Source organism: Diceros bicornis, chromosome 2, assembly GCF_020826845.1.
Source record: "Diceros bicornis minor isolate mBicDic1 chromosome 2, mDicBic1.mat.cur, whole genome shotgun sequence".
NCBI classification, from domain to species: Eukaryota; Metazoa; Chordata; class Mammalia; order Perissodactyla; family Rhinocerotidae; genus Diceros; species Diceros bicornis.
The window spans coordinates 92,618,532-92,641,203 of NC_080741.1; the positions used below are offsets into that span (position 1 = coordinate 92,618,532).

The 22,672-nt window shown below is 38.1% G+C and overlaps 1 protein-coding gene across 1 annotated transcript in view; it reads left to right on the forward strand.

Moving 5' to 3' along the window:
• KBTBD12 (kelch repeat and BTB domain containing 12) overlaps positions 1-22,672 on the forward strand; it is a 116,430-nt gene that overhangs the window by 15,888 nt on the left and 77,870 nt on the right. The window contains exon 3 of the mRNA XM_058566906.1: positions 22,373-22,643. Within this exon, the coding sequence (XP_058422889.1) occupies positions 22,373-22,643 (271 nt within the window). The remainder of the gene's footprint in view (positions 1-22,372; positions 22,644-22,672) is intronic.

Here is a 22,672-nt window from a genome sequence, read left to right on the forward strand (position 1 = left end):
GGATTTTTCCTAAACCTCCAATAGTATAAAATGTTTGCAGCCTAAGAATACTTCAATCCTAGAATTTTAAGAGGAACGAGAGTGTCTGCTAAGAAGTAGCATATCATCTAGGTCTTGTATGTGAGGACACATACATTTGTTTACTGTTTATTCAGCAAGTATTCAGTGAGTAACAGCTCTTAAATCTAGCTTGGTAAATAAGAAATATGCACATAGAATAGAGACTAGATAGTAAAGTTCTCCTTCAATATCCTTCCCCTCTCAGTTCCCTCCTACCAGGGTTTGTTCAGACTTTTCAGTCAGGAAGTAATTCTTCTTGACCGTGAAGTTGGGACAAAGAAAGGAGTAAGAGGTCTACTATTTTTCTGTCATCTCTTAGCATTCCATTATCTGTTTCAAGCTATATCCTGTCCCTTTTACACATTCATACCTTGAAGACATGTCTCATCTCCCCTAGTGTCTCATTCCCCCTAAGGGAGGGAATGCAGAGCTCTGGATGAGTGACCTGGCCCTAGGCCCATGGTAGCAGAGCATATCGCTGAGCAGCAGGAGCAGCCTTCTTCAGAATTATCAGGTATAGACTACAGAACCAGGATATCAGATCCTGAAGGAAGAGGAAGCTTTGACTTTCCTGACACGGTTCTTACAGGTCCATGCCACTTGTTTTATACTTGCTCTTGGTTAGGTACCCTTCTTTCCATCTTAGAGCCTCTTGTAAAGGTACCTCAGTTTCTTTAGATAGCTCTTTTTTTTCCTTACGAAGATAGTCCACAATTCTGTCATCAGAATTTATTTTTTTAATTGTTTTACTGAGGTCTTATTGGCTTATAACATATAAATTTCAGGTGTACATTATTATATTTCAATTTCTATATAGACTGCATCACGTTCACCACCAATAGTGTAGTTTTTATCCATCGCTATATCTATGTGCCCCTTTATCCCTTCACCCTCCTCCCACCCACTTCTCTGGTAACTGCTAATCTATTCTCCTTATTTATGTGTTTATCTTCCACATATGGGTGAAATCATACAGTATTTGTCTTTCTCTGTCTAACTTATTTCACTTAGCATAATACCCACAAGGTCCATCCAAGTTGTCGCAAAGGTCATGATTTTGGTTTTTTTATGGCTGAGTAGTATTCCATTGTATATATATACCACATCTTCTTTATCCATTCATCCATTGATGGGCACTTCGGTTGTTTCCATATCTTGACTATTGTGAATGATGCTGCGATACATAGGGGTGCATATATCTTTTTGAATTAGTGATTTCATGTTCTTTGGATAAATACCAAGTAGTGGAATAGCTGGATCATATGGTATTCCTATTTTTATTTTTTGCGAAATCACCATATTGTTTTCCATTGTGGCTGCACCAGTTTGCATTCCCACCAGCAATGTATGAGGGTTCTGTTTTCTCCACACCCTCTCCAACACTTGTTATTTCTTGTCTTGTTAATTATAGCCATTCTGATGAGTGTGAGGTGATATCTCATTGTAGTTTTTTTAATTAATTAATTATTTTAAAGTACCATTATAACTTTATTATCCTAGAAGGAAAGTGTCTACGTTTTTAGGAAGTCATAGTTCTTTTTTTTTAAATTATTTATTATTTTTTGTTTATTACAGTAACATTGGTTTATAACATTGTGTAAATTTCAGGTGTACATCATTATACGTCTATTTCTGCATAGATTACATCATGTTCACCACCCAAATACTAATTACAACCCATCACCGCACACATGTGCCGAATTATCCCTTTTGCCCCCCTCCCTCCCCTCTTCCCCTCTGGTAACCACCAATCCAATCTCTGTCTCTATGTGTTTGTTTGTTGTTGTTATTATCTACTACTTAATAAGGGAGATCATACAGTATTTGACCTTCTTCCTCTGACTTATTTCACTTTGCATAATGCCCTCAATGTCCATCCATGTTGTCACAAATGGCTGGATTTCAGTGTTTCTGATGGCTGAATAGTATTCTATTGTGTATATATATACCACATCTTCTGTATCCATTCATCCCTTAATGGGCGCTTAGGTTGCTTCCAAATCTTGGCTATTGTCAGTAACGCTGCAGTGAACACAGGGGTGCATGTATCTTTAGGCATTGGTGTTTTCAAGTTCTTTGGATAAATACCCAGCAGTGGAATAGCTGGATCATATGGTAGTTCTATCCTTAATTTTTTGAGGAAACTCCATACTGTTTTCCATAGTGGCTGCACCAGTTTGCACTCCCACCAGCAGTGTATGAGAGTTCCCTTCTCTCCACATCCTCTCCAACACTTGTTTCCTGTCTTGTTAATTATAGCCATTCTGACGGGCGTGAGGTGATATCTCATTGTAGTTTTGATTTGCATTTCCCTGATAGTTAATGATGTTGAACATCTTTTCATGTGCCTGTTGGCCATCTGTATACCTTCTTTGGAGAAATGTCTGTTCAGGTCTTTGGCCCAATTTTTAATTGGGTGGTTAGTTTTTTTGTTGTTGAGGTGCATGAGTTCTTTATATATTTTGGAGATTAACCCCTTATCAGATATATGGTTTGCAAAAGTTTGATGTAGTCCCATTTGTTTATTTTTTCTATTGTTTCTCTTACCCGGTCAGACATGGTGCTTGAAAATATGTTGCTAAGACCGATGTCGAAGAGCGTACTGCCTATGTTTTTTTCTAGAAGTTTCATAGTTGCAGGTCTTACATTCAAGTCTTTAATCCATTTGGAGTTAATTTTTGTGTATAGTGTAAGGTAAGGGTCTACTTTCATTCTTTTGCATGTGGCTATCCAGTTTTCCCAACACCATTTGTTGAAGAGACTTTCTTTTCTCCATTGTATGTTCTTGGCTCCTTTGTGGAAGATTAGCTGTCCATAGATGTGTGGGTTTATTTCTGGGCTTTCAATACTATTCCATTGATCTGTGTTTCTGTTTTTGTGCCAGTACCATGCTGTTTTGGTTACTATAGCTTTGTAGTATATTTTGAAATCAGGGAGTGTGATACCTCCAGCTTTGTTCTTTTTTCTCAGGATTCCTTTAGCTATTCGGGGTCTTTTGTTGTTCCATATAAATTTTAGTATTCTTTTTTCTATTTCTGTGAAAAATGTTGCTGGAACTTTGATAGGGATTGCATTGAAACTATGGATTGCTTTAGGGAGTATGGACATCTTAACTATGTTAATTCTTCCAATCCAAGAGCACGGAATATCTTTCCATTTCTTTGTGTCGTCTTCAATTTCTTTCAGTAATGTTTTATAGTTTTCGGTGTACAGATCTTTCACCTCTTTGGTTAAGTTTATTCCTAGGTATTTTATTCTTTTTGTTGCAATTGTAAATGGGATTGTATTCTTAATTTCTCTTTCTGATACTTTGTTGTTAGTGTATAGAAATGCGACAGATTTTTGTATGTTGATTTTGTATCCTGCAACTTTACTATATTGGTTTATTAATTCTAAAAGTTTTCTGGTGGAATCTTTAGGGTTTTCTATATATAAAATCATGTCATCTGCAAATGGTGAGAGTTTTACTTCTTCCTTTCCCATTTGGATCCCTTTTATTTCTTTCTTTTGCCTGATTGCTCTGGCTAGGACTTCCGGTACTATGTTAAATAGGAGTGGTGACAGTGGGCATCCTTGTCTGGTTCCTGTTCATAGAGGGATAGGTTTCAGTTTTTCACCATTGAGGATGATATTAGCTGTGAGTTTGTCATATATGGCCTTTATTATGTTGAGGTACTTTCCTTCTGATACCCATTTTTTTCAGAGTTTTTATCATAAATGGATGCTGTATCTTGTCAAATGCTTCCTCTGCATCTATTGAGATGATCATGTGATTTTTATTCTTCATTTTATTAATGTGGTGTATTACGTTGATTGATTTGCCAATGTTGAAGCATCCCTGCATACCTGAAATAAATCTCACTTGATCATGGTGTATAATGTTTTTAATGTATTGTTATATGCGATTTGCTAGTATTGAGGATTTTTGCATGGATGTTCATCAGTGATATTGGCCTGTAATTTTTTTTGTGTGTGTTGTCCTTGTCTGGTTTTGGTATCAGGGTAATGTCGGCTTTGTAGAATGAGTTAGGGAGCTTCCCCCCCTCCTCAATTTTTTGGAAGAGTTTGAGAAGGATAGATATTAAGTCTTCTTTGAATGTTTGGTAGAATTCACCAGGGAAGCCATCTGGTCCTGGACTTTTATTTTTGGGGAGATTTTTGATTACTGTTTCGATCTCTTTACTGGTGATTGGTCTATTCAAATTCTCTACTTCTTCTTGATCCTGTTTTGGAAGGTTGTATGATTCTAAGAATTTATCCATTTCTTCCAGATTGTCGAATTGGTTGGCAGATAGCTTTTCATAGTATTCTCTTATAATCTTTTGTATTTCTGAGGTGTCTGTTGTAATTTCTCCTCTTTCATTTCTGATTTTACTTATTTGAGCCTTCTCTCTTTTTTTCTTGGTGAGTCTAGCTAAAGGTTTGTTAATTTTGTTTATCTTTTCAAAGAACCAGCTCTTGGTTTTATTTTTTTCTATTGTTTTTTTAGTCTCTATTTCATTTATTTCTGCTCTGATTTTTATTATTTCCCTTCTTCTACTGATTTTGGGCTTTGTTTGTTCTTCTTTTTCCAGTTCCTTTAGGTGCATTGTTAGATTGTTTGAGATTTTTCTTGTTTGTTGAAATAGGCCTGTATTGCTATACACTTCCCTCTTAGAACCGCTTTTGCTGTATCCCATAAATTCTGGCATGTCGTATTTTCATTTTCATTTGTCTCCAGGTATTTTTTGATTTCTTCTTTGATTTCTTCGTTGACCCAATCGTTATTCAGTAGCATTTTGTTTAATCTCCACGTATTTGTGGCTTTTCTGATTTTCTTCCTATAGTTGATTTCTAGTTTCATACCATTGTGGTCAGAAAAGATGCTTGGTATTATTTCAATCTTCTTAAATTTATGGAGACTTGTTTTGTGGCCTAATATGTGATCAATCCTGGAGAATGTTCCATGTGCGTTTGAAAAGAACGTGTATTCTTCGGTTTTTGGATGGAATGCTCTGTATATATCTACTAGGTCCATCTGTTCTAGTGTGTCATTTAAGGCCAATGTTTCCTTATTGTTCTGTTTGGATGATCTATCTGTCGGTGTAAGTGGAGTGTTCAAGCCCCTAACTATTATTGTGTTACTGTCTATTTCTCTTTTTATGTCTGTTAATAATTGCTTTATATATTTAGGTGTTCCTACATTGTGTGTGTAGATATTTACAAATGTTATATCCTCTTGTTGGATCGTTCCCTTGATCATTATGTAATGCTCTTCTTTGTCTCTTTTTACAGTTTTTGTTTTAAAGTCTATGTTGTCTGATATGAGTATTGCTACCCCAGCTTTCTTTTCATTGCCATTTGCGTGGAGTATCTTTTTCCATCCCTTCACTTTCAGTTTGTCAGTGTCTTAAGGTCTGAAGTGTGTTTATTGTATGCAGCATATATATGGGTCTTTGTGTTTTATCCAGTCAGCCACCCTATGCCTTTTAATTGGAGCATTTAGTCCATTGACGTTTAAAGTGGCTATTGATAAGTATGTACTTACTGCCATTTTTTAACTTTTTTTCCTCAGTGTTTTAGTAGTCCTTCTCTGTTCCTTTCTCCTTCTATACAGAATTGATGGTCTCTTTAGTTTGACCGCTGTCTGAAAGCTCTACTCTTTAACTCCCCTCTTCCCTTATTTTATGTTTTTGATATCATATCTAATCTCTTTTTTGTGCATTTGTATCTATTACCCTCTTATCATGGAAATAGATAATTTTTCCTCTTTTTGTCTTCTCTTTTCCCCTTAAATAAGTCTGTTTAGCCTTTCTTGTAGTACTGGTTTCTTGGTGACAAACTCCTTTAATTTTTGCTTGTCTGGGAAACTTTTTCTCTCTCTTTCCTTTCTGAATGATAACCTTGCTGGGTAGAGTATTCTTGGCTGTAAGTTTTTTCCTTTTAGCACTTTAAATATATCTTGCCACTCTCTTCTAACCTGTAAGGTTTCTGCTGAGAAGTCAACTGATAGCCTTATGGGGTTTCCTTTGTGTGTAACTTGTCTTTCTCTTGCAGCTTTTAGGATTCTCTCTCTATCTTTAATTCTGGACATTTTGATTATGATGTGTCTTGGTGTGGGCCTCTTTGGGTTAGTCTTGTTGGGTGCTCTCTGTGCTTTCTGGACCTGGATGTCTGTTTCCTCCCTTAGGTTAGGGAAGTTTTCATCTGTTATTTCTTGAAATAGATTCTCTACCCCTTTGTCTTGCTCTTCTCCTTCTGGGACACCTAACACGGATGCTAGTGGGCTTGATGTTGTCCCAGAGGTCCCTTAGACTGTCCTCACTCTTTTTAATTCTTTTCTCTTTTACCTGTTCAGCTTGGGTAATTTCTTCTAGTCTTTCGTCCAGCTCGCAGATCCATTCTTCTGTATCCTCTACTCTGCTTTTGAGTCCCTCTAGTGAATTTTTCATTTCCAGTATCGTATTCTTCATTTCTGATTGGTTCCTTTTTATATCTTCCATTTCTTTGTTGATGTTCCCAGTGAGTTTATCCATTCTTCTCCCCAGATCAGTGAGCATCCTTAACACTCTTTGTTTGAACTCTCTGTTGGGTAGATTGCTCATTTCTGTTTCACTTAGTTCCTTTTCTGGGGTTTTGTCCTGTTCCCTTACTTGGAATATGTTCCTTTGCCTCCTCATTTTGCCTCTTTTCCTGTGCTTGTGTCTACGTATTAGGTAGGTTAGCTACATCTCCTGCTCTTGGATAGGTGACCTTATATAAGTGATGCCATAGGAGGCCTGCAGTGTGCTTCCCTCAGTTCTCAGTGTTCCAGGGGTGACCCCTATGTGGACTACGTGTGTCCTTCTCTTGTGGCCTGTTTGCTCTCTCTGTAGGCGCCCAAGGAGGCCGAGTTAGGCTCCTGGCCAGCTGTTTTAATGCTCAGCTGCTTGTATTTGTTGTGGTCCCTTCAGTCTCTTTATAGGGTGTGGGGAGCCCCAGCACAGTTGGCTGCAAGTTCTAATACCACACTTGTGTTGCAGTATTTCTTTTAAGTGAGTAGGCCCCCAGCGTGGCAGGTTGTTAGGCTCAGGGGCTTACAAATGCTATAAGCCTCCAGCCTTTAGGTCTCTTGTCAGCTCTCTGAGGATTGCAGCTGGGTGGAGCTGACCTCAGGCACGGGAGCTCCCAATTGTTTCAGGCTTTGGAAGGTGGGGCAAACCCCCTATGTGGGTCTTTGAGAAGCACAAGTCGTCTGCAGCTGACAAGCCCTGCAGCCCACAGGTCCACACACACAGTCAACACAGTCCTGCCCCGTGTGTGTGCCCTGACCTCCTGAAGTGGACCCAGTCTCTCCACGGCGGGATCCCCACACACTCTACCACTGCCCCACACTCTCCACCCGCTCCTTGTGCATGCCCTGCCCCACTGAAGTCGGCTCAGTTGCCAGGCTGCAGAGAATCCAGTCACCAATCTATGCAGGCTCACAAGTTGCCTGAGGACTTGTTGTTGGGTGGGGCCAGTCTCTAGGGTGGGCTGCCTGCCCTGGCTGAGCTGGATTAAATCGGTGTTCTAGTGGGTGGGGCAGACCCTGGACTAGCAGGCCCCAGGGAGAACTCCAATGGTGTCTGTGTCAGCACGCCCACACCAGGCCACAACAATGGCCGCTGCCAATGTCCCAGTCCCTGGAGAGGTCTCACCTTTCACCAAGATACTCAGAGCCTATCAGGTGAGTCTCCTTTCACCAAAGCACTATGCACCTTTCTTTCTCGTCATTTTAGGTTGCTTTTGAAACGGGTGAGTTTGCACATGGGCCCTTTAAGAGCCGGTTTTAATTTCTTTGTGAACCAGCTTTTCTGGGGGGTACCCCCAGTGTTGTAGTAGTTGGCAAAGTCAGATATTATGCCACTGGTCTCCATTGTGGTGGGTCCACAAAATGCCCACAGTGGGAGCATTCCCCGGCTCAGGGCCCTGCTCCTCCAGGGAGGGCTGCATACCTTTGGGCTGCTCCCGGGCGGCCGTGAAGTGCTGCGGCTTGTGAAGGTGGTGTTTTTTTCTCTCCAGAAGGGAGTTTCTGCCTCTCACACCTCAATTAGGATTGTCGTTTGTTGCAGGAGTTCCTCTTATCCAGTTTTCAGTTCTCTCTCAGGGGTAAGAGAGAGAACTGAAGTTCCACGAGTAGTTGTAAATTGGCTGTGTCAGTGGGAGGAGGTGAGTTCAGAGTCTGCTTATGCCGCCATCTTGACTTCTCTCTCATTGTAGTTTTGATTTGGATTTCCCTAATAATTAGTGATGTTGAACATCTTTTCATGTGCCTGTTGGTCATCTGTATATCTTCTTTGGAAAAATATCTGTTCATATCCTCTGCCCATTTTTAGATTGGTTGTCATATTTTTGTTGTTGAGTTGTATGAGTTGTTTATGTATTTTGGAAATTAACCTCTTGTCAGATATATGATTTGCAAATGTCTTCTCCCAGTTCGTGGGTTGTGTTTTGGTTTTGTTGATGATTTCCTATGCTGTATAGAAGCTTTTTAATTGGATGTAGTCCCATTTGTTTATTTTTTCTTTTGTTTCCCTTGCCAGAGTAGACATGATATTTGAAAAGATACTGCTAAGACTCGTATCAAAAAGTGTACTGCCTATATTTTCTTTTAAGAGTTATATGTTTTCAGGTCTTAGCTTCAAGTCTTTAATCCATTTTGAGTTAATTTTTGTATATGGTATAAGATAATGGTCTACTTTCGTTCTTTTGCATGTGGCTGTCCAGTTTTCCCAGCACCATTTATTGAAGAGACTTACCTTTTTCCATTGCATATTGTTGGCTCCTTTGTCAAAGATTAGCTGTCCATAGATGGGTGGTTTTATTTCTGGGCTCTCCATTCTGTTCCGTTGATCTGTGTATCTGTTTTTGTGCCAGTGCCATGCTGTTTTGATTACTCTAGCTTTGTACTATAATTTGAATTCAGAGAGTGTGATACCTCCAGCTTTGTTCTTTTTTCTCAGAATTACTTTGGCTACTTGGAGTCTTTTGTTGTTCCATATAAATTTTAGGATTCTTTGTTCTATTTCTGTGAAGAATGTCATTGGGATTCTGATTGGGATTGCATTGAATATGTAGATTGCTTTAGGTAATATGGATATTTTAGCTATGTTTACTCTTCTAGTCTATGAGCATGGACTATCTTTCCATTTCTTTATGTTGTCTTTGATTTCTTTCAGTAATGTCTTATAGTTTTCAGTGTATAGGTCTTTCACCTCTTTGGTTAAATTTATTCCTAGGTATTTTATTCTTTTTGTTGCAGTTGTAAATGGGATTGTATTCTTGACTTCTCTTTCTGCTAGTTCGTTATTAGTGGATAGAAATGCAACTGATTTTTGTATGTTTATTTTGTACCCTACAACTTTGCTGTGTTTGTTGATTATTTCTAGTAGTTTTTTGGTAGATTCCTTAGGGTTCTCTGTGTAGAGAATCATGTCGTCCACAAATAATGAGAGTTTTACTTCTTCCTTTCCAATTTGGATACTTTTTATTTCTTCTTGTTGCCAATTGCTCTGACTAAAACTTCCAGTACTATGTTGAATAAGATTGGCAAGAATGGGCACCTTTGTGTTGTTCCTGTTCTCAGAGGAATGGCTTTCAATTTTTCACCATTGACTATGATGTTGACTGTGGGTTTGTTGTATACGGCCTTTATTATGTCGAGGTGCTTTCCTTCTGTACCCATTTTATTGAGAGTTTTTGTATAAATGGATGTTAGATCTTGTCAGAATCTTCCTCTGCATCTATTGAGATGATCATATTAATTTTTATTCTTCAGTTTGTTAATGTGGTGTGTCACATTGATTGATTTGCAGATATCAAACCATCCCTGGAATAAATCCCACTTGATTGTGGTGTATGATCCTTGTAATGTATTGTTGTATTTGATTTGCTAATATTTTGTTGAGGATTTTTGCATCTATGTTCATTAGCAAGATTGGGCTGTAATTTTCCTTTTTTGTGTTGTTCTTGCCTGGTTTTGGTATCAGGGTTATGTTGGCCATGTAAATTTGTTAGGAAACATCCTATCTTCGTCAATTTTTTAGAATAATTTGAGAAGGATAGGAATTAAATCTTTGAGTGTTTGTTAGAATTCACCAGAGAAGCTGTCTGGTCCTGGATTTTTGTTTTTTGGGAGGTTTTTGATTACTCTTTCAATATCTTTGCTTGTGACTGGTCTATTCAGATGCTCTGTTTCTTCTTAGTTCAGTTTTGGGAGGTTGTATGAGTCTAAGAATTTAACAATTTCTTCTGGGTTATCCAATTTGTTGGTGTTATAGCTTTTCATAGTATTCTCTTATAATCCTTTGTATTTCTATGGTGTCTATTGTAGTTTCTCCTCTTTCATTTCTAATTTTATTTATTTGAGTCGTCTCTCTTTTTTTCTTATTGAGTCTGGCTAAGGGTTTGTCAGTTTTGTTTATCTTTTCAAAGAACCAGCTCTTAGTTTCATTGATCTTTTCTATCATTTTTTTAGTCTCTATTTCATTTATTTCTGCTCTGATTTTTATTATTTCCTTCCTTCTACTGACTTTGGGCTTTGTTTGTTCTTTTTCTAGTTCTTTTAGGTGTAGTGTCAGATTGTTTACTTGATATTTTTCTTGTTTCTTGAGGTAGGCCTATATTGCTATAAATTTCCCTTTTAGTACCATTTTGCTGCATCCCATAGGTTTTGGTATGTTGTGTTTTCATATTTATTTGTCTCCAGGTATTTTTTTATTTCTCCTTTGATTTTTTCATTGATCTGATAGTTGTTCAGTAGCATATTTAGTCTCCACATATTTATGACTTTCCCAGGTTTCTTCTTGTAGTTGATTTCTAGTTTCATACCATTGTGGTCAGAAAATATGCTTGACATGATTTTAATCTTCTTAAATTTATTGAGACTTGTTTTGTTTCTCAACATATGGTCCTTCTTTGAGAACGTTCCATGTGTATTCTTCTGTTTTTGGATGGAATGTTCTATATACACACAGACACAGACACAGAGACACAGATATATCTATTAAGTCCATCTGGTCTAGTGTTTCATCTAAGGCCACTGTTTCCTTGTTGGCTTTCTGTCTGGATGATCTACCCATTGATGTAAGTGGGATGTTAATGTCCCTTACTATTATTGTGTTGCTGTCAATTTCTTCCTTTAGGACTGTTAATAGTTGCTTTATATACTTTGGTGCTCCTGTATTAGGTGCATATATGTTAATAAGTGTTATATATTCTTAGTAAAATGTCCTTTTTATCATTATATAATGCACATGTTTGTCTCTTGTTTTTTTTTTTATCTTCAAGTCTGCTTTGTCTAGTGGGCTACACCTACTTTCTTTTGCTTGCCATTTGCTTGGAGTATTGCCTTCCATCCCTTCACTCTGAGCCTATGTTTGTCTTGAGAGCTGTGTTGGGTTTCCTGGAGGCAGCATATTGTTGGGTATTGTTTTTTAATCCATCTAGCCCCTCCTTATCTTTTGATTGGTGAATTTAATCCATTTACATTTAGAGTGATTATTGATATATGAGGACTTCATACTGCCATTTTGTCTTTTGTTTTCTGTTGTATATTTCCATTATTTCTTTTTCTTTGTATTTCTGTCTGCCATTTCAGTTTGGTGGTTTTCTGTGATGTTTTTTGTTAGTTTTCTCCTTATTTATGATTTGTGACTCTGCTCTGACTTTTTTTTATGGTTACCATGAGGTTTGTATAAAAGATCTCATAGATGAGATAGTCCTTTTTTTGATAGCCTTTTATCTCCATTAGCCTATGCGGCTTCCATCCCTTTCCTCTTCCCTGTCTATGTTTTTATTGTCACAAATTATTTTCTTTTATGTTCTGAGTTTGTGACCAAATTGGAGTAGTTATAGTTATTTTCGATGCTTTCTTTCCCTTTATCTTTTATGTTACATTAAGTGTTTGCTAACTTATTCTGATATAGAGCTGCAATTTTCTGATTTTGTCTATCTCCTTCCTCCAAGCTTTGTAAACCTTTGCCTTTTTTTTTTTTTTCAGGTAGGAGGGCTCCCTTCAACATTTCTTGTAAGGCAGGTCTAGTGGCAGTGAACTCCCTCAGCTTTTGTTTGTCTGGGAAAGCCTTTATTTCTCCATCCTATTTGAAGGATAGTTTTGCTGGATAGAGTATTCTTGGCTGATAGTTTTTGTCATTCAGTATTTTGAATATGTTATTCCACTCTCTCCTAACCTGTAGAGTTTCTACTGAGAAATCTGAAAGCCTGATGGGGGTTCCTTTGTAGGTTATTTTCTTCTCTCTGACTGCCCTTAATATTTTTTCTTTGTTGTTGACTTTTGGTAGTTTTAATATTATATGCCTTGGAGAAGGTCTTTTTGCATTGAGGTAATTAGGAGTTCTGTTAGCTTAATGTACTTGCATGTCCAGTTCCTTCCCCAGGTTTGGGATGTTCTCAGCTATTATTTCTTTGAATGAATGCTCTGCTCCTTTCTCCCTCCCTTCTCCCTCTGGGATACCTATAATCCTTATGTTATTTTTCCTAATTGAGTTGGATATTTCTTGAAGAATTTCTTCATTTTTTAAAATTCTTAGTTCTCTCTCCTCTTCCACCTGAATAATCTCTAGATTTCTATCTTCGAGCTCACTAAGGCTCTCCTCAATGAGGTCTGTTCTATTTTTTTTTTTTTTTGAAATTTTTAAAAAATTATTTTAATTTTTTTTTTATTGATGTTTTAATGGTTAATAACATTGTGAAATTTTGGGTTGTACATTTTTGTTTGTCCATCACCCCATATATGACTCCCTTCACCCCTTGTGCCCACCCCCCACCCCCACTTCCCGGGTAACCACAGTCCAGTTTTCTCTGTCCATGTGTTGGTTTATATTCCACATATGAGTGAGATCATACAGTGTTTGTCTTTCTCTTTCTGGCTTATTTCACTTAACATAATACGCTCCAGGCCCATCCATGTTGTTGCAAATGGGACGATTTTGTCTTTTTTTATGGCTGAGTAGTATTCCATTGTATATATATACCACATTTTCTTAATCCAATCGTCAATCGAGGGACACTTAGGTTGCTTCCACTTCTTGGCTATGGTGAATAATGCTGCAATGAACATAGGGGTGCATAAGCCTCTTTGGATTGTTGATTTCAGGTGCGTTGGATAGATTCCCAGTAGTGGGATGGCTGGATCATAGGGCATCTCTATTTTTAATTCTTTGAGGAATCTCCATACCGTTTTCCATAGAGGCTGCACCAATTTGCATTCCCACCAGCTGCGTATGAGGGTTCCTGTTTCTCCACATCCTCTCCAACATTTGTTGTTTTTTGTCTTGGTGATTATAGCCATTCTAACGGGCGTGAGGTGGTATCTTAGTGTTGTTTTGATTTGCATTTCCCTGATGATTAGTGATGTTGAGCATCTTTTCATGTGCCTATTGGCCAACTGTATATCTTCCTTGGAGAAGTGTCTGTTCATTTCCTCTGCCCATTTTTTGATCGGGTTGTTTGTTTTTTTGTTGTTTAATTGTGTGAGTTCTTTATATATTATGGAGATCAACCCCTTGTCAGATGTATGTTTTGCAAATATTCTCTCCCAGCTGGTTGGTTGTTTGTTCATCTTGATTCTGGTTTCATTTGTCTTATAAAAGCTCTTTAGTCTGATAAAGTCCCACTTGATTATTTTTTCTTTAGTTTCCCTAGTCTGGGTAGGCATGTCATCCGAAAAGATTCCTTTAAAACCAATGTCAAATAGTGTGTTGCCTATATTTTCTTCTATGAGTTTTATAGTTTCAGGTCTCACCTTCAGGTCTTTGATCCATTTTGAGTTAATTTTTGTGAATGGCGATAGCACATGGTCCACTTTCATTCTTTTGCATGTGGCTGTCCAGTTTTCCCAACACCATTTATTGAAGAGACTTTCCTTTCTCCATTGCATGTTCTTAGCACCTTTGTCGAAAATTAGCTGTCCGTATATGTGTGGTTTTATTTCTGGGCTTTCAATTCTGTTCCATTGATCTGTGTGTCTGTTTTTGTGCCAGTACCATGCTGTTTTGATTACTATTGCTTTGTAGTATGTTTTGAAGTCAGGGATTGTGATGCCTCCTGCTTTGTTCTTTTTCTTTAGGATTTCTTTAGCTATTCGGGGTCTTTTGTTGCCCCATATAAATTTTAGTATTCTTTTTTCTATTTCTGTGAAGAATGTCATTGGGATTCTGATTGGGATTGCATTGAATCTGTAGATTGCTTTAGGTAATATAGACATTTTAACTATGTTTATTCTTCCAATCCACGTGCATGGGATATCTTTCCATTTCTTTATGTCATCGTGGATTTCCGTCAATAATGTCTTGTAGTTCTCATTGTATAGGTCCTTCACCTCCTTGGTAAGATTTATTCCTAGGTATTTTATTCTTTTTGATGCAATTGTAAATGGTATTATCTTTTTGAGCTCTCTTTCTGTTAGTTCATTATTAGCATATAGAAATGCAACTGATTTTTGTAGATTGATTTTGTACCCTGCAACTTTGCTGTAGTTGTTGATTGTTTCTAACAGTTTTCCAACAGATTCTTTAGGGTTTTCTATATATACAATCATGTCATCTGCAAATAGTGAGAGTTTCACTTCTTCGTTACCTATTTGGATTCCTTTTATTCCTTTTTCTTGCCTAATTGCTCTGGCCAAAACCTCCAGTACTATGTTGAACAGGAGTGGTGAGAGTGGGCAGCCCTGCCTCGTTCCTGTTCTCAGAGGAATGGCTTTCAGTCTTTCCCCGTTGAGTATGATGTTAGCTGTGGGTTTGTCATATATGGCCTTTATTATGTTGAGGTACTTTCCTTCTATTCCCATTTTATTGAGAGTTTTTATCATAAATGGATGTTGTATCTTGTCAAATGCCTTCTCTGCGTCTATTGAGACGATCATGTGGTTTTTATTCTTTGTTTTGTTGATGTGATGTATCACGTTGATTGATTTGCGGATGTTGAACCATCCCTGCGTCTCTGGTATAAATCCCACTTGATCATGGTGTATGATCTTTTTAATATATTGTTGTATTCGGTTTGCCAATATTTTGTTGAGGATTTTTGCATCAATGTTCATCAGCGATATTGGCCTGTAATTTTCTTTCTTTGTATTGTCTTTGTCTGGTTTTGGTATCAGGGTGATGCTGGCCTCATAGAATGATTCAGGAAGTGTTCCATCTTCCTCTATTTTTTGGAATAGTTTGAGGAGGATGGGTATTAAATCTTCTTTGAATGTTTGGTAAAATTCACTGGAGAAGCCATCTGGTCCTGGACTTTTATTTTTTGGGAGGTTTTTGATTACTATTTCAATCTCTTTACTTGTGATTGGTCTATTCAGATTCTCCATTTCTTCTTGGTTCAATTTTGGGAGGTTGTATAAGTCTAAGAATTTATCCATTTCTTCTAGATTGTCCAATTTGTTGGCATATAATTTCTCATAGTATTCTCTTATAATCATCTGTATTTCCATGGTATCCGTTGTAATTTCTCCTCTTTCATTTCTAATTTTATTTACTTGAGCCTTTTCTCTTTTTTTCTTAGTTAGCCTGGCTAAGGGTTTGTCTATTTTGCTTATCTTCTCGAAGAACCAACTCTTTGTTTCATTAATCCTTTCTACTGTTTTTTTGGTCTCAATATCATTTATTTCTGCTCTGATTTTTATTATTTCTCTCCTTCTGCTGGCTTTGGGCTTTGTTTGTTCTTCTTTTTCTAGTTCTGTTAGGTGTAATTTAAGGTTGCCTATTAGGGCTTTTTCTTGTTTGTTAAGGTGGGCTTGTATCGCTATGAGTTTCCCTCTCAGGACCGCTTTTGCTGCATCCCATATGGTTTGATATGGCATGTTATCATTTTCGTTTGTTTCCAGATAGTTTTTGATTTCTCCTTTAATTTCATCAATGATCCATTGGTTGTTCAGTAGCATGTTGTTTAATCTCCACATTTTTGTCACTTTCCCAGTTTTTTTTTCCTGGTTCATTTCCAGTTTCATAGCCTTATGGTCTGAAAAGATGCTTGTTATGATTTCAATCTTCTTAAATTTATTGAGGCTTGCTTTGTTTCCCAACATATGGTCTATCCTAGAGAATGTTCCATGCGCGCTTGAGAAGAATGTGTAGTCAGCTGTTTTTGGGTGGAGTGCTCTGTATATGTCTACTAGGTCCATCTCGTCCAGTTTTTCATTTAAGTCTAATATTTCTTTATTAACTTTTTGTCTGGATGATCTATCCATTGCTGTAAGTGGGGTGTTAAGATCCCCTACTATTATTGTGTTGTTGTTGATTTCTCCTTTTAGGTTTGTTAATAGTTGTTTTATGTACATTGGTGCTCCTATGTTGGGTGCATATATATTTATAAGTGATATGTCTTCTTGATGGAGTGTCCCTTTTATCATTATATATTTCCCTTCTTTGTCTTTCTTAACATGTTTTATCTTGAAGTCTACTTTGTCTGATATGAGTATTGCAACACCTGCTTTCTTTTGTTTGCCATTAGCTTGGAGTATTGTCTTCCATCCTTTCACTCTGAGCCTGTGCTTGTCTTTAGTGCTAAGATGTGGTTCCTGAAGGCAGCATATTGTTGGGTCTTGCTTTTTAATCCATCCTGCCACTCTGTATCTTTTGATTGGAGAGTTCAATCCATTTACATTTAGGGTAATTATTGAAATATGAGGGCTGAATTTTGCTGTTTTGTCACTTATTTTCTGGTTCTTTTGCATTTCCTTTGTTTCTTGTCCCATTTGTTTTGGACTGCCAATTCAGTTTGGTTGTTCTGTTTTATGATTCTTCTAGTTTTCTCTTTGTTTATCATATGTGGTTTTAATTTGATTATTTGTTTAGTGGTTACCTTGAGGTTTGGGCAAAAAATCTTCTGTATGAGATAGTCCATTATCTGATAGCCTCCTATTTCCTTATACTAAGTCAATTCAGTCACTTTCCTCTTCCCCTTCTAAGTTGCTCTTGTTATACCTTATTCTATCTTGTGTTGTGGCTGTGTGTTTACAGTGATGAGGTTAAATTTATTTTTGGTGAATTTCTTCCTTTGATCTTTGAGTTTAGTATTTAAGTGGTTGCTAACCTATTCCGGTAAAGATCTACTATTTCTCTGATTTTGTCTACCTACTTTTCTCCTTACTCCAAGCTTTGTGTTCCCTTTCTCTTCTTGTTTTCAGGCCTGAGGGCCTTCTTGAGTATTTCTTGTAGTGGGGGTCTCATGGCCATGAACTCCCTTAGCTTTTGTTTATCTGGGAGAGTTACTATTTCTCCATCATATTTGAAGGATATTTTTGCTGGATAGAGTATTCTTGGCTGAAAGTTTTTGTCTTTTAGTATTTTGAATATATCATTCCAGTCTCTTCTAGCCTGAAAAGTTTCTGTTGAGAAATCCGCTGAGAGCCTGATGGGAGTTCCTTTGTACGTTATTTTTTGTTTTTGTCTAGCTGCCCTTAATATTGTTTCTTTGTCGTTGACCCTGGCTAGCCTTACCACTAGGTGTCGTGGTGAAGGCCTTTGTCTGTTAATATATATAGGCGTCCTGTTGGCTTCGCTTACTGGTATTTCCTGCTCCTTCCCCAGATTTGGGAAATTTTCAGCTATTATTTCCTTGAATAGGCTCTCTGTTCCTCTTTCCCTCTCCTCTCCCTCAGGAATACCTATAATTCTTATGTTACATTTTCTAATAGAGTCAGATATTTCTCGGAGTCTTTCTTCATTTCTTTGTAGTCTTAGTTCTCTCTCTTCTTCCATCTGGAGTATATCTGTATTCCTATCCTCTAAAGTACTAATTCTTTCCTCCATATTGTCAGCTCTGTTCTTTAAAGATTCCAGATTCTCCTTTATCTTCTCCATTGTGTTCTTCATCTCCATCAGCACTGATAGGTTTTTCTTTATGATTTCAATCTCTTTTGTGAAGAAACTCCTAATCTCATTTAATTGTTTGTCTGTGTTGTCTCGTATTTCGTTGAGTGTTTTTATGATAGCTATTTTGAAATCTCTGTCATTTAGTTTATGGATTTCTGTGTCTTCGGGGTTGATTTCTGGGTGCTTGTCATTTTGTTTCTGGTCTGGTGATTTCATATATTTTTGCATTGTGGTTCCTGTGTTGGTTTTGATTTTCCTCATCCTGGAAGTCTCTGGTTGCAATTTCCACCTGCCACCACTGTCTGGTGGTAAAGGGCTGTGTGGTCTAAGCCCCCTGCACTCTGCCCCAGTTTTTCTGCTGCGATCTGCAGTTTTGTTTTGTTTTGTTTTGTTTTCTTTTCCCCACTGCGATCCACGGGTCCAGTCCAGTTTGTTCAGGTCTGCCTCGGACCGCTAGATCTGGTCGAGCTGCAGACTCCGGGTTGCGGGGAGGGGGGAGCTCTCTCTTTTGCCCTCTGGGTCCCTGACGTGGGAGGCTTCTCGTTTGCCCCTCTTTATCCGCTCTCTGGGGTGCTCAGATGTTGATGGTAGCCCTGTGGCTCCTCTGAGCCCTCTGTGCGGGAGTTTCCCACTGGCTGAGAGAGCCCGAAGAGCTACAGTTTCCCGCCGAGGGCCGCCCCTCCCCCCTCTCTGGGAGCCGCGCGGACCGGATCGCTGATCTGATGGGGAGGGAGCGGAGTTCTCCTTACCTCTCCCCGCTTCCTCCGGGGCCCCAGCACGTTCCGCTCTCAGATGTGCGGCAGTGTGGATCCCTCTGCTCTAGCTTTTCACTGTCTGGGATTCCGTTGTTGGTCTGTGGCTGTTGCTTTTATTGTATCTTGTGGGGGAAGAATTCACGGGGACGCTCACTCCGCCATGATGCTGACGTCACTCTCGAGGTCTGTTCTATTTTTAATGCTTTCTACCTTATGTTTCATCTCATTGATTGTGTTCTTCAGATCCAGAATTTCTGTTAGGGATTTTTTAGGTCTTCGATGTCTTCAGTAAAGTATTCTTCATGTTCATTAATTTTATTCCTGAGCCAATTTTCCTTCTGTTATGCAGTAATACTGTAGTTCTTCATGGTATTTGATGAATTGATCCTCTCCTAGTTTGTTTGTGGTAGTAATCACTTTTTCTTATTTGGGTATGGCTTTAGTTACTTTGTTTCTGAGCTGCTTCTGATTGTATTTGAGAGCCTGCGCTTTTCACCCTCTACTGCCTCTGCCAGAAGTATTGTCATTGCCCTCCTTGTGCCTCTTGTGCCTCTGGGGTTGCTGGTGCTTTGCTGCTTATGATGTTGCTGAGTCTCAGGTGATGCCACTGGGGTCACCAGGCTGCGAGCACTTCTACTGCTTCCGGGATTGTCTGGGTCTCGTGTTCCTCCGCTGGCTCTCTGCAGGTTTGGATGCTGCCGTCCCATGCCTCACCTATGCTGCTATTCCCAGGTTGTCTGCCAGTGCTGGGTGTACCACTGCTAGAGATACTGGGTTCCTTGGTGTTGCTGTCTCTGGCAGGGGCTCATGGACCCTGGGACTTGTATGCAGCCACTGCTGCTGGTGGAGCTGGTGTCAGGGTGCCACCACTGGAGGCTAGGTCACTAGTTCTGCTGTGGTTCCTGATGCTTCTGGTTGCAGGTTCCACTTGCCACTGCTGGGGGCAGGGGCAGGGGCTGTTTTTTCTGCTCCTGCCTTGTCTGCTTACAGTTGTGCAGGTCAGACTACTGCCACCGCTGCCATTCCACAAACCATTGTGCAGGCTGGGCTGTCCTCGCCTTCACTTACAGTCGTGCAGGCCATTGCATGAGGATCCACACTCTGGATTGCTGCTTCCAGGGGAGGGAGAAGGGGCTGCTCCCCTACTTCCACTACTTCCCAAGGGTCTAGTCCACCTACCTTCATATGTATAGATGTGCGGATTTCTTAATCATTCTGTTGTGCTGTGTAGGGATTCCTCTGTTGGTCAATGGATATCCATTTGGTTATAACTTAGAGGTGAGAGACAAAGGGAACAATGCACTCTGCCGTGATGCTGATGTCACTCCAGAATTTATTTTTAATAAATATCCAATCCTGTCAAAGTATCTTTCTGTTTTGATCCTCAAACATCTTTCCTCTAAAAATTTTGGAAAGGCTACTTCCCTTTATTATGGCATATGTCTAACTATATACCCCATGTTTCCCTTCTTGTCTATCTTGAATTAAACCAGGTTCCCATCACCAGCCAGCTCCTCCACATTGGTCAGAATTAGGGTAAAAGTGTCAGTTGCCCTTCTCATTTCCTTCAATAATAAAATTTTCAGCAGGGCAGAGAATGAAATTATCAGAAGCATTGTTTTGGACTTAAATGAGACTTCCAGCAGATGTCTGGATAGTTAAAATCTTATAGCACTATTGAAGGTCACTTTAGTGTCAGTTTTGTGATATATGTGAGAAATTATCATCTTGTGATACATTTGTACTAAATTATTTCTGTTTCTTATCCCTTTTATCTTTGCCTAGATGCTCTTAAGTTTGCCTCTACTGTATATAAATTTCCATGTAGATATATTTCTTCTTGACTTAAAAAAGGAAGTAGACTAGTACTCTGGTAGGTCATTTCTTTTAAAAAAGATATACTTTTCCATCTCTTTTAACTATCTCTCATACTTTGGTATACAAACAGCTGAGGACATAAATGTCTTTAACTATCAACCTCTATGAATGTTGAATGCTTTTGTCACTATTATTTTCTTTTTTATGTCATATCCATTATTCTTAAAAAGCTCTATAGTTTTATCTGGGCATTTTCTCTCCTCATTTTCAGTTCAAAATGTTAAGGCAAAAATCAGATTAGCAAGTTGCGCAGCAAACGTACACTTCCCAGCCTTCATGGGATGTATTTCGTTCTTGGCCTATTTTCTTAAACCATGTCTTAGAAAACCAAAACCCATTTTTAGTTCTATTTATATATTCATCCATTGGCTTTACTTCAGTATCCCCCACCTGTAGACACCTAATTCTCCTTTCTCTTCTAAAATCCAGTACAACAAAAAATAGTGGTGAAAAATATCACCTGTGATTCTAGGGGCTTTTTTCTACCTGGAATTACATAGAAGACAGCTATCATAAGGTTTGGTAAATTTCTGCATTCAATTTGTGACAAGTCAGATGTGGCCTCTAGGAAAGGAACATAATCTTCCTACTTCTATGTCAAGCCTAAAGTAAAAGGTTATCTCTTGGTGTGAATATAAGAGTTGGCCTAGAACAACTGGGAAAAACTCCTATAATATTATTAACTGTTAAATATTTGATGCAAAGTAAGTAGTCTGTACTTAAAAATTGTACTCTGTATAGAACACACACATTATAATTTCTTCATTTGTTTCCAAACAGAACAACGTTTTTTTTCTTATTTTCCATATTTTCCTAGTTTTTGTTGTTTGTTTTGTTTTGTTTTAGTTTTAAATCCCAGGTATATACTTTCTGGATTTTCCACAACAGATCTAATTTCACATATTTTATCCCACTCCCTCCATAAGTACTTTTGTCCTTAGACTGTGTCCCAAATCATGATTGGAGAAAATAGACTTACCATTATCCAGAGGCAAGACAGAGTTAGCCACAAAATCATATATTTAATGCCTAATGCCATACACACACAGATACATGCACACGTAGATAATCAGTTAATGTGTTGGACTCTACTAGGTATTGAGAGACCATATGTCTAAGTATCCCTACCTCCCAAGATTCTTCTCAGACCAACATAATTATTCATGGAAGAAATTACTTAAATGACCATACCTAGAGGATTAAGATAGTTGTTCAATGCCCATCAGACTCCTACAGGTGGGTTTTTATATACCTACAGGTGCTCTTGACTCTGTTCTAAGCCAGTTAGAACTATACGAACAATCCTTAAAATTCTACATATCATACATCATCCCATTATAAATCTCTAAATTGAGATATTTTCAGATTCTCTGCTCTAAAACCGATTTCTTTAATGTAGTATTAAAGTGAGGCTTCTGGTTCACAGAATAAGACATTTTTGTATTTTTCTTTATTTTTACTTATTCTTATCCTCTGGTAAAATTACAGATGATTTGCTGAAAGGCTTTTCTATTTGTTCTTGATTTTCTTTCCCAGAATTAGGAAATGAAGGCTAGTCCTGGATATTCTATACTTTTTCAATATGTTATTTTTTCTAAAACTCTGCAGGTAGGTGTGGTTAATTGTTTCTGTGCACATTATATTTTGTTCATCAGTCTTTGCCAAAAAAAAAAAAAGCACAAACCTGTGTCAGTATCTTATATTAATAGTTTTTCCTCTCCAATTAGAAGAACCAAACTATCTTGTTTTTAGTTGGAAAAGAAACTTAAATGTGTTTCTTAGATAACGTTGTTTCATGTTTTCATGCTAATCCTCGGTTCTCTCTCTGTTAATTTACAGGTATCATGTTAGAGGAAACCAGTTTTGGGAAAAGTTATGCACAACTGAATTTCGAGAGCTCTATGCTCTGGGCAGTGTCCGTAATGACCTCTATGTTATAGGAGGACAGATGAAAATTAAAAACCAGTACCTTATTACAAACTGTGTTGATAAGTACTCTGTTGAACGGGACAACTGGAAAAGGGTGTCTCCCCTTCCACTACAATTGGCGTGTCATGCTGTAGTAACAGTGAATAATAAACTTTATGTGATTGGAGGATGGACCCCTCAGGTTAAGAAATTTCCTGTATACCTAATTAG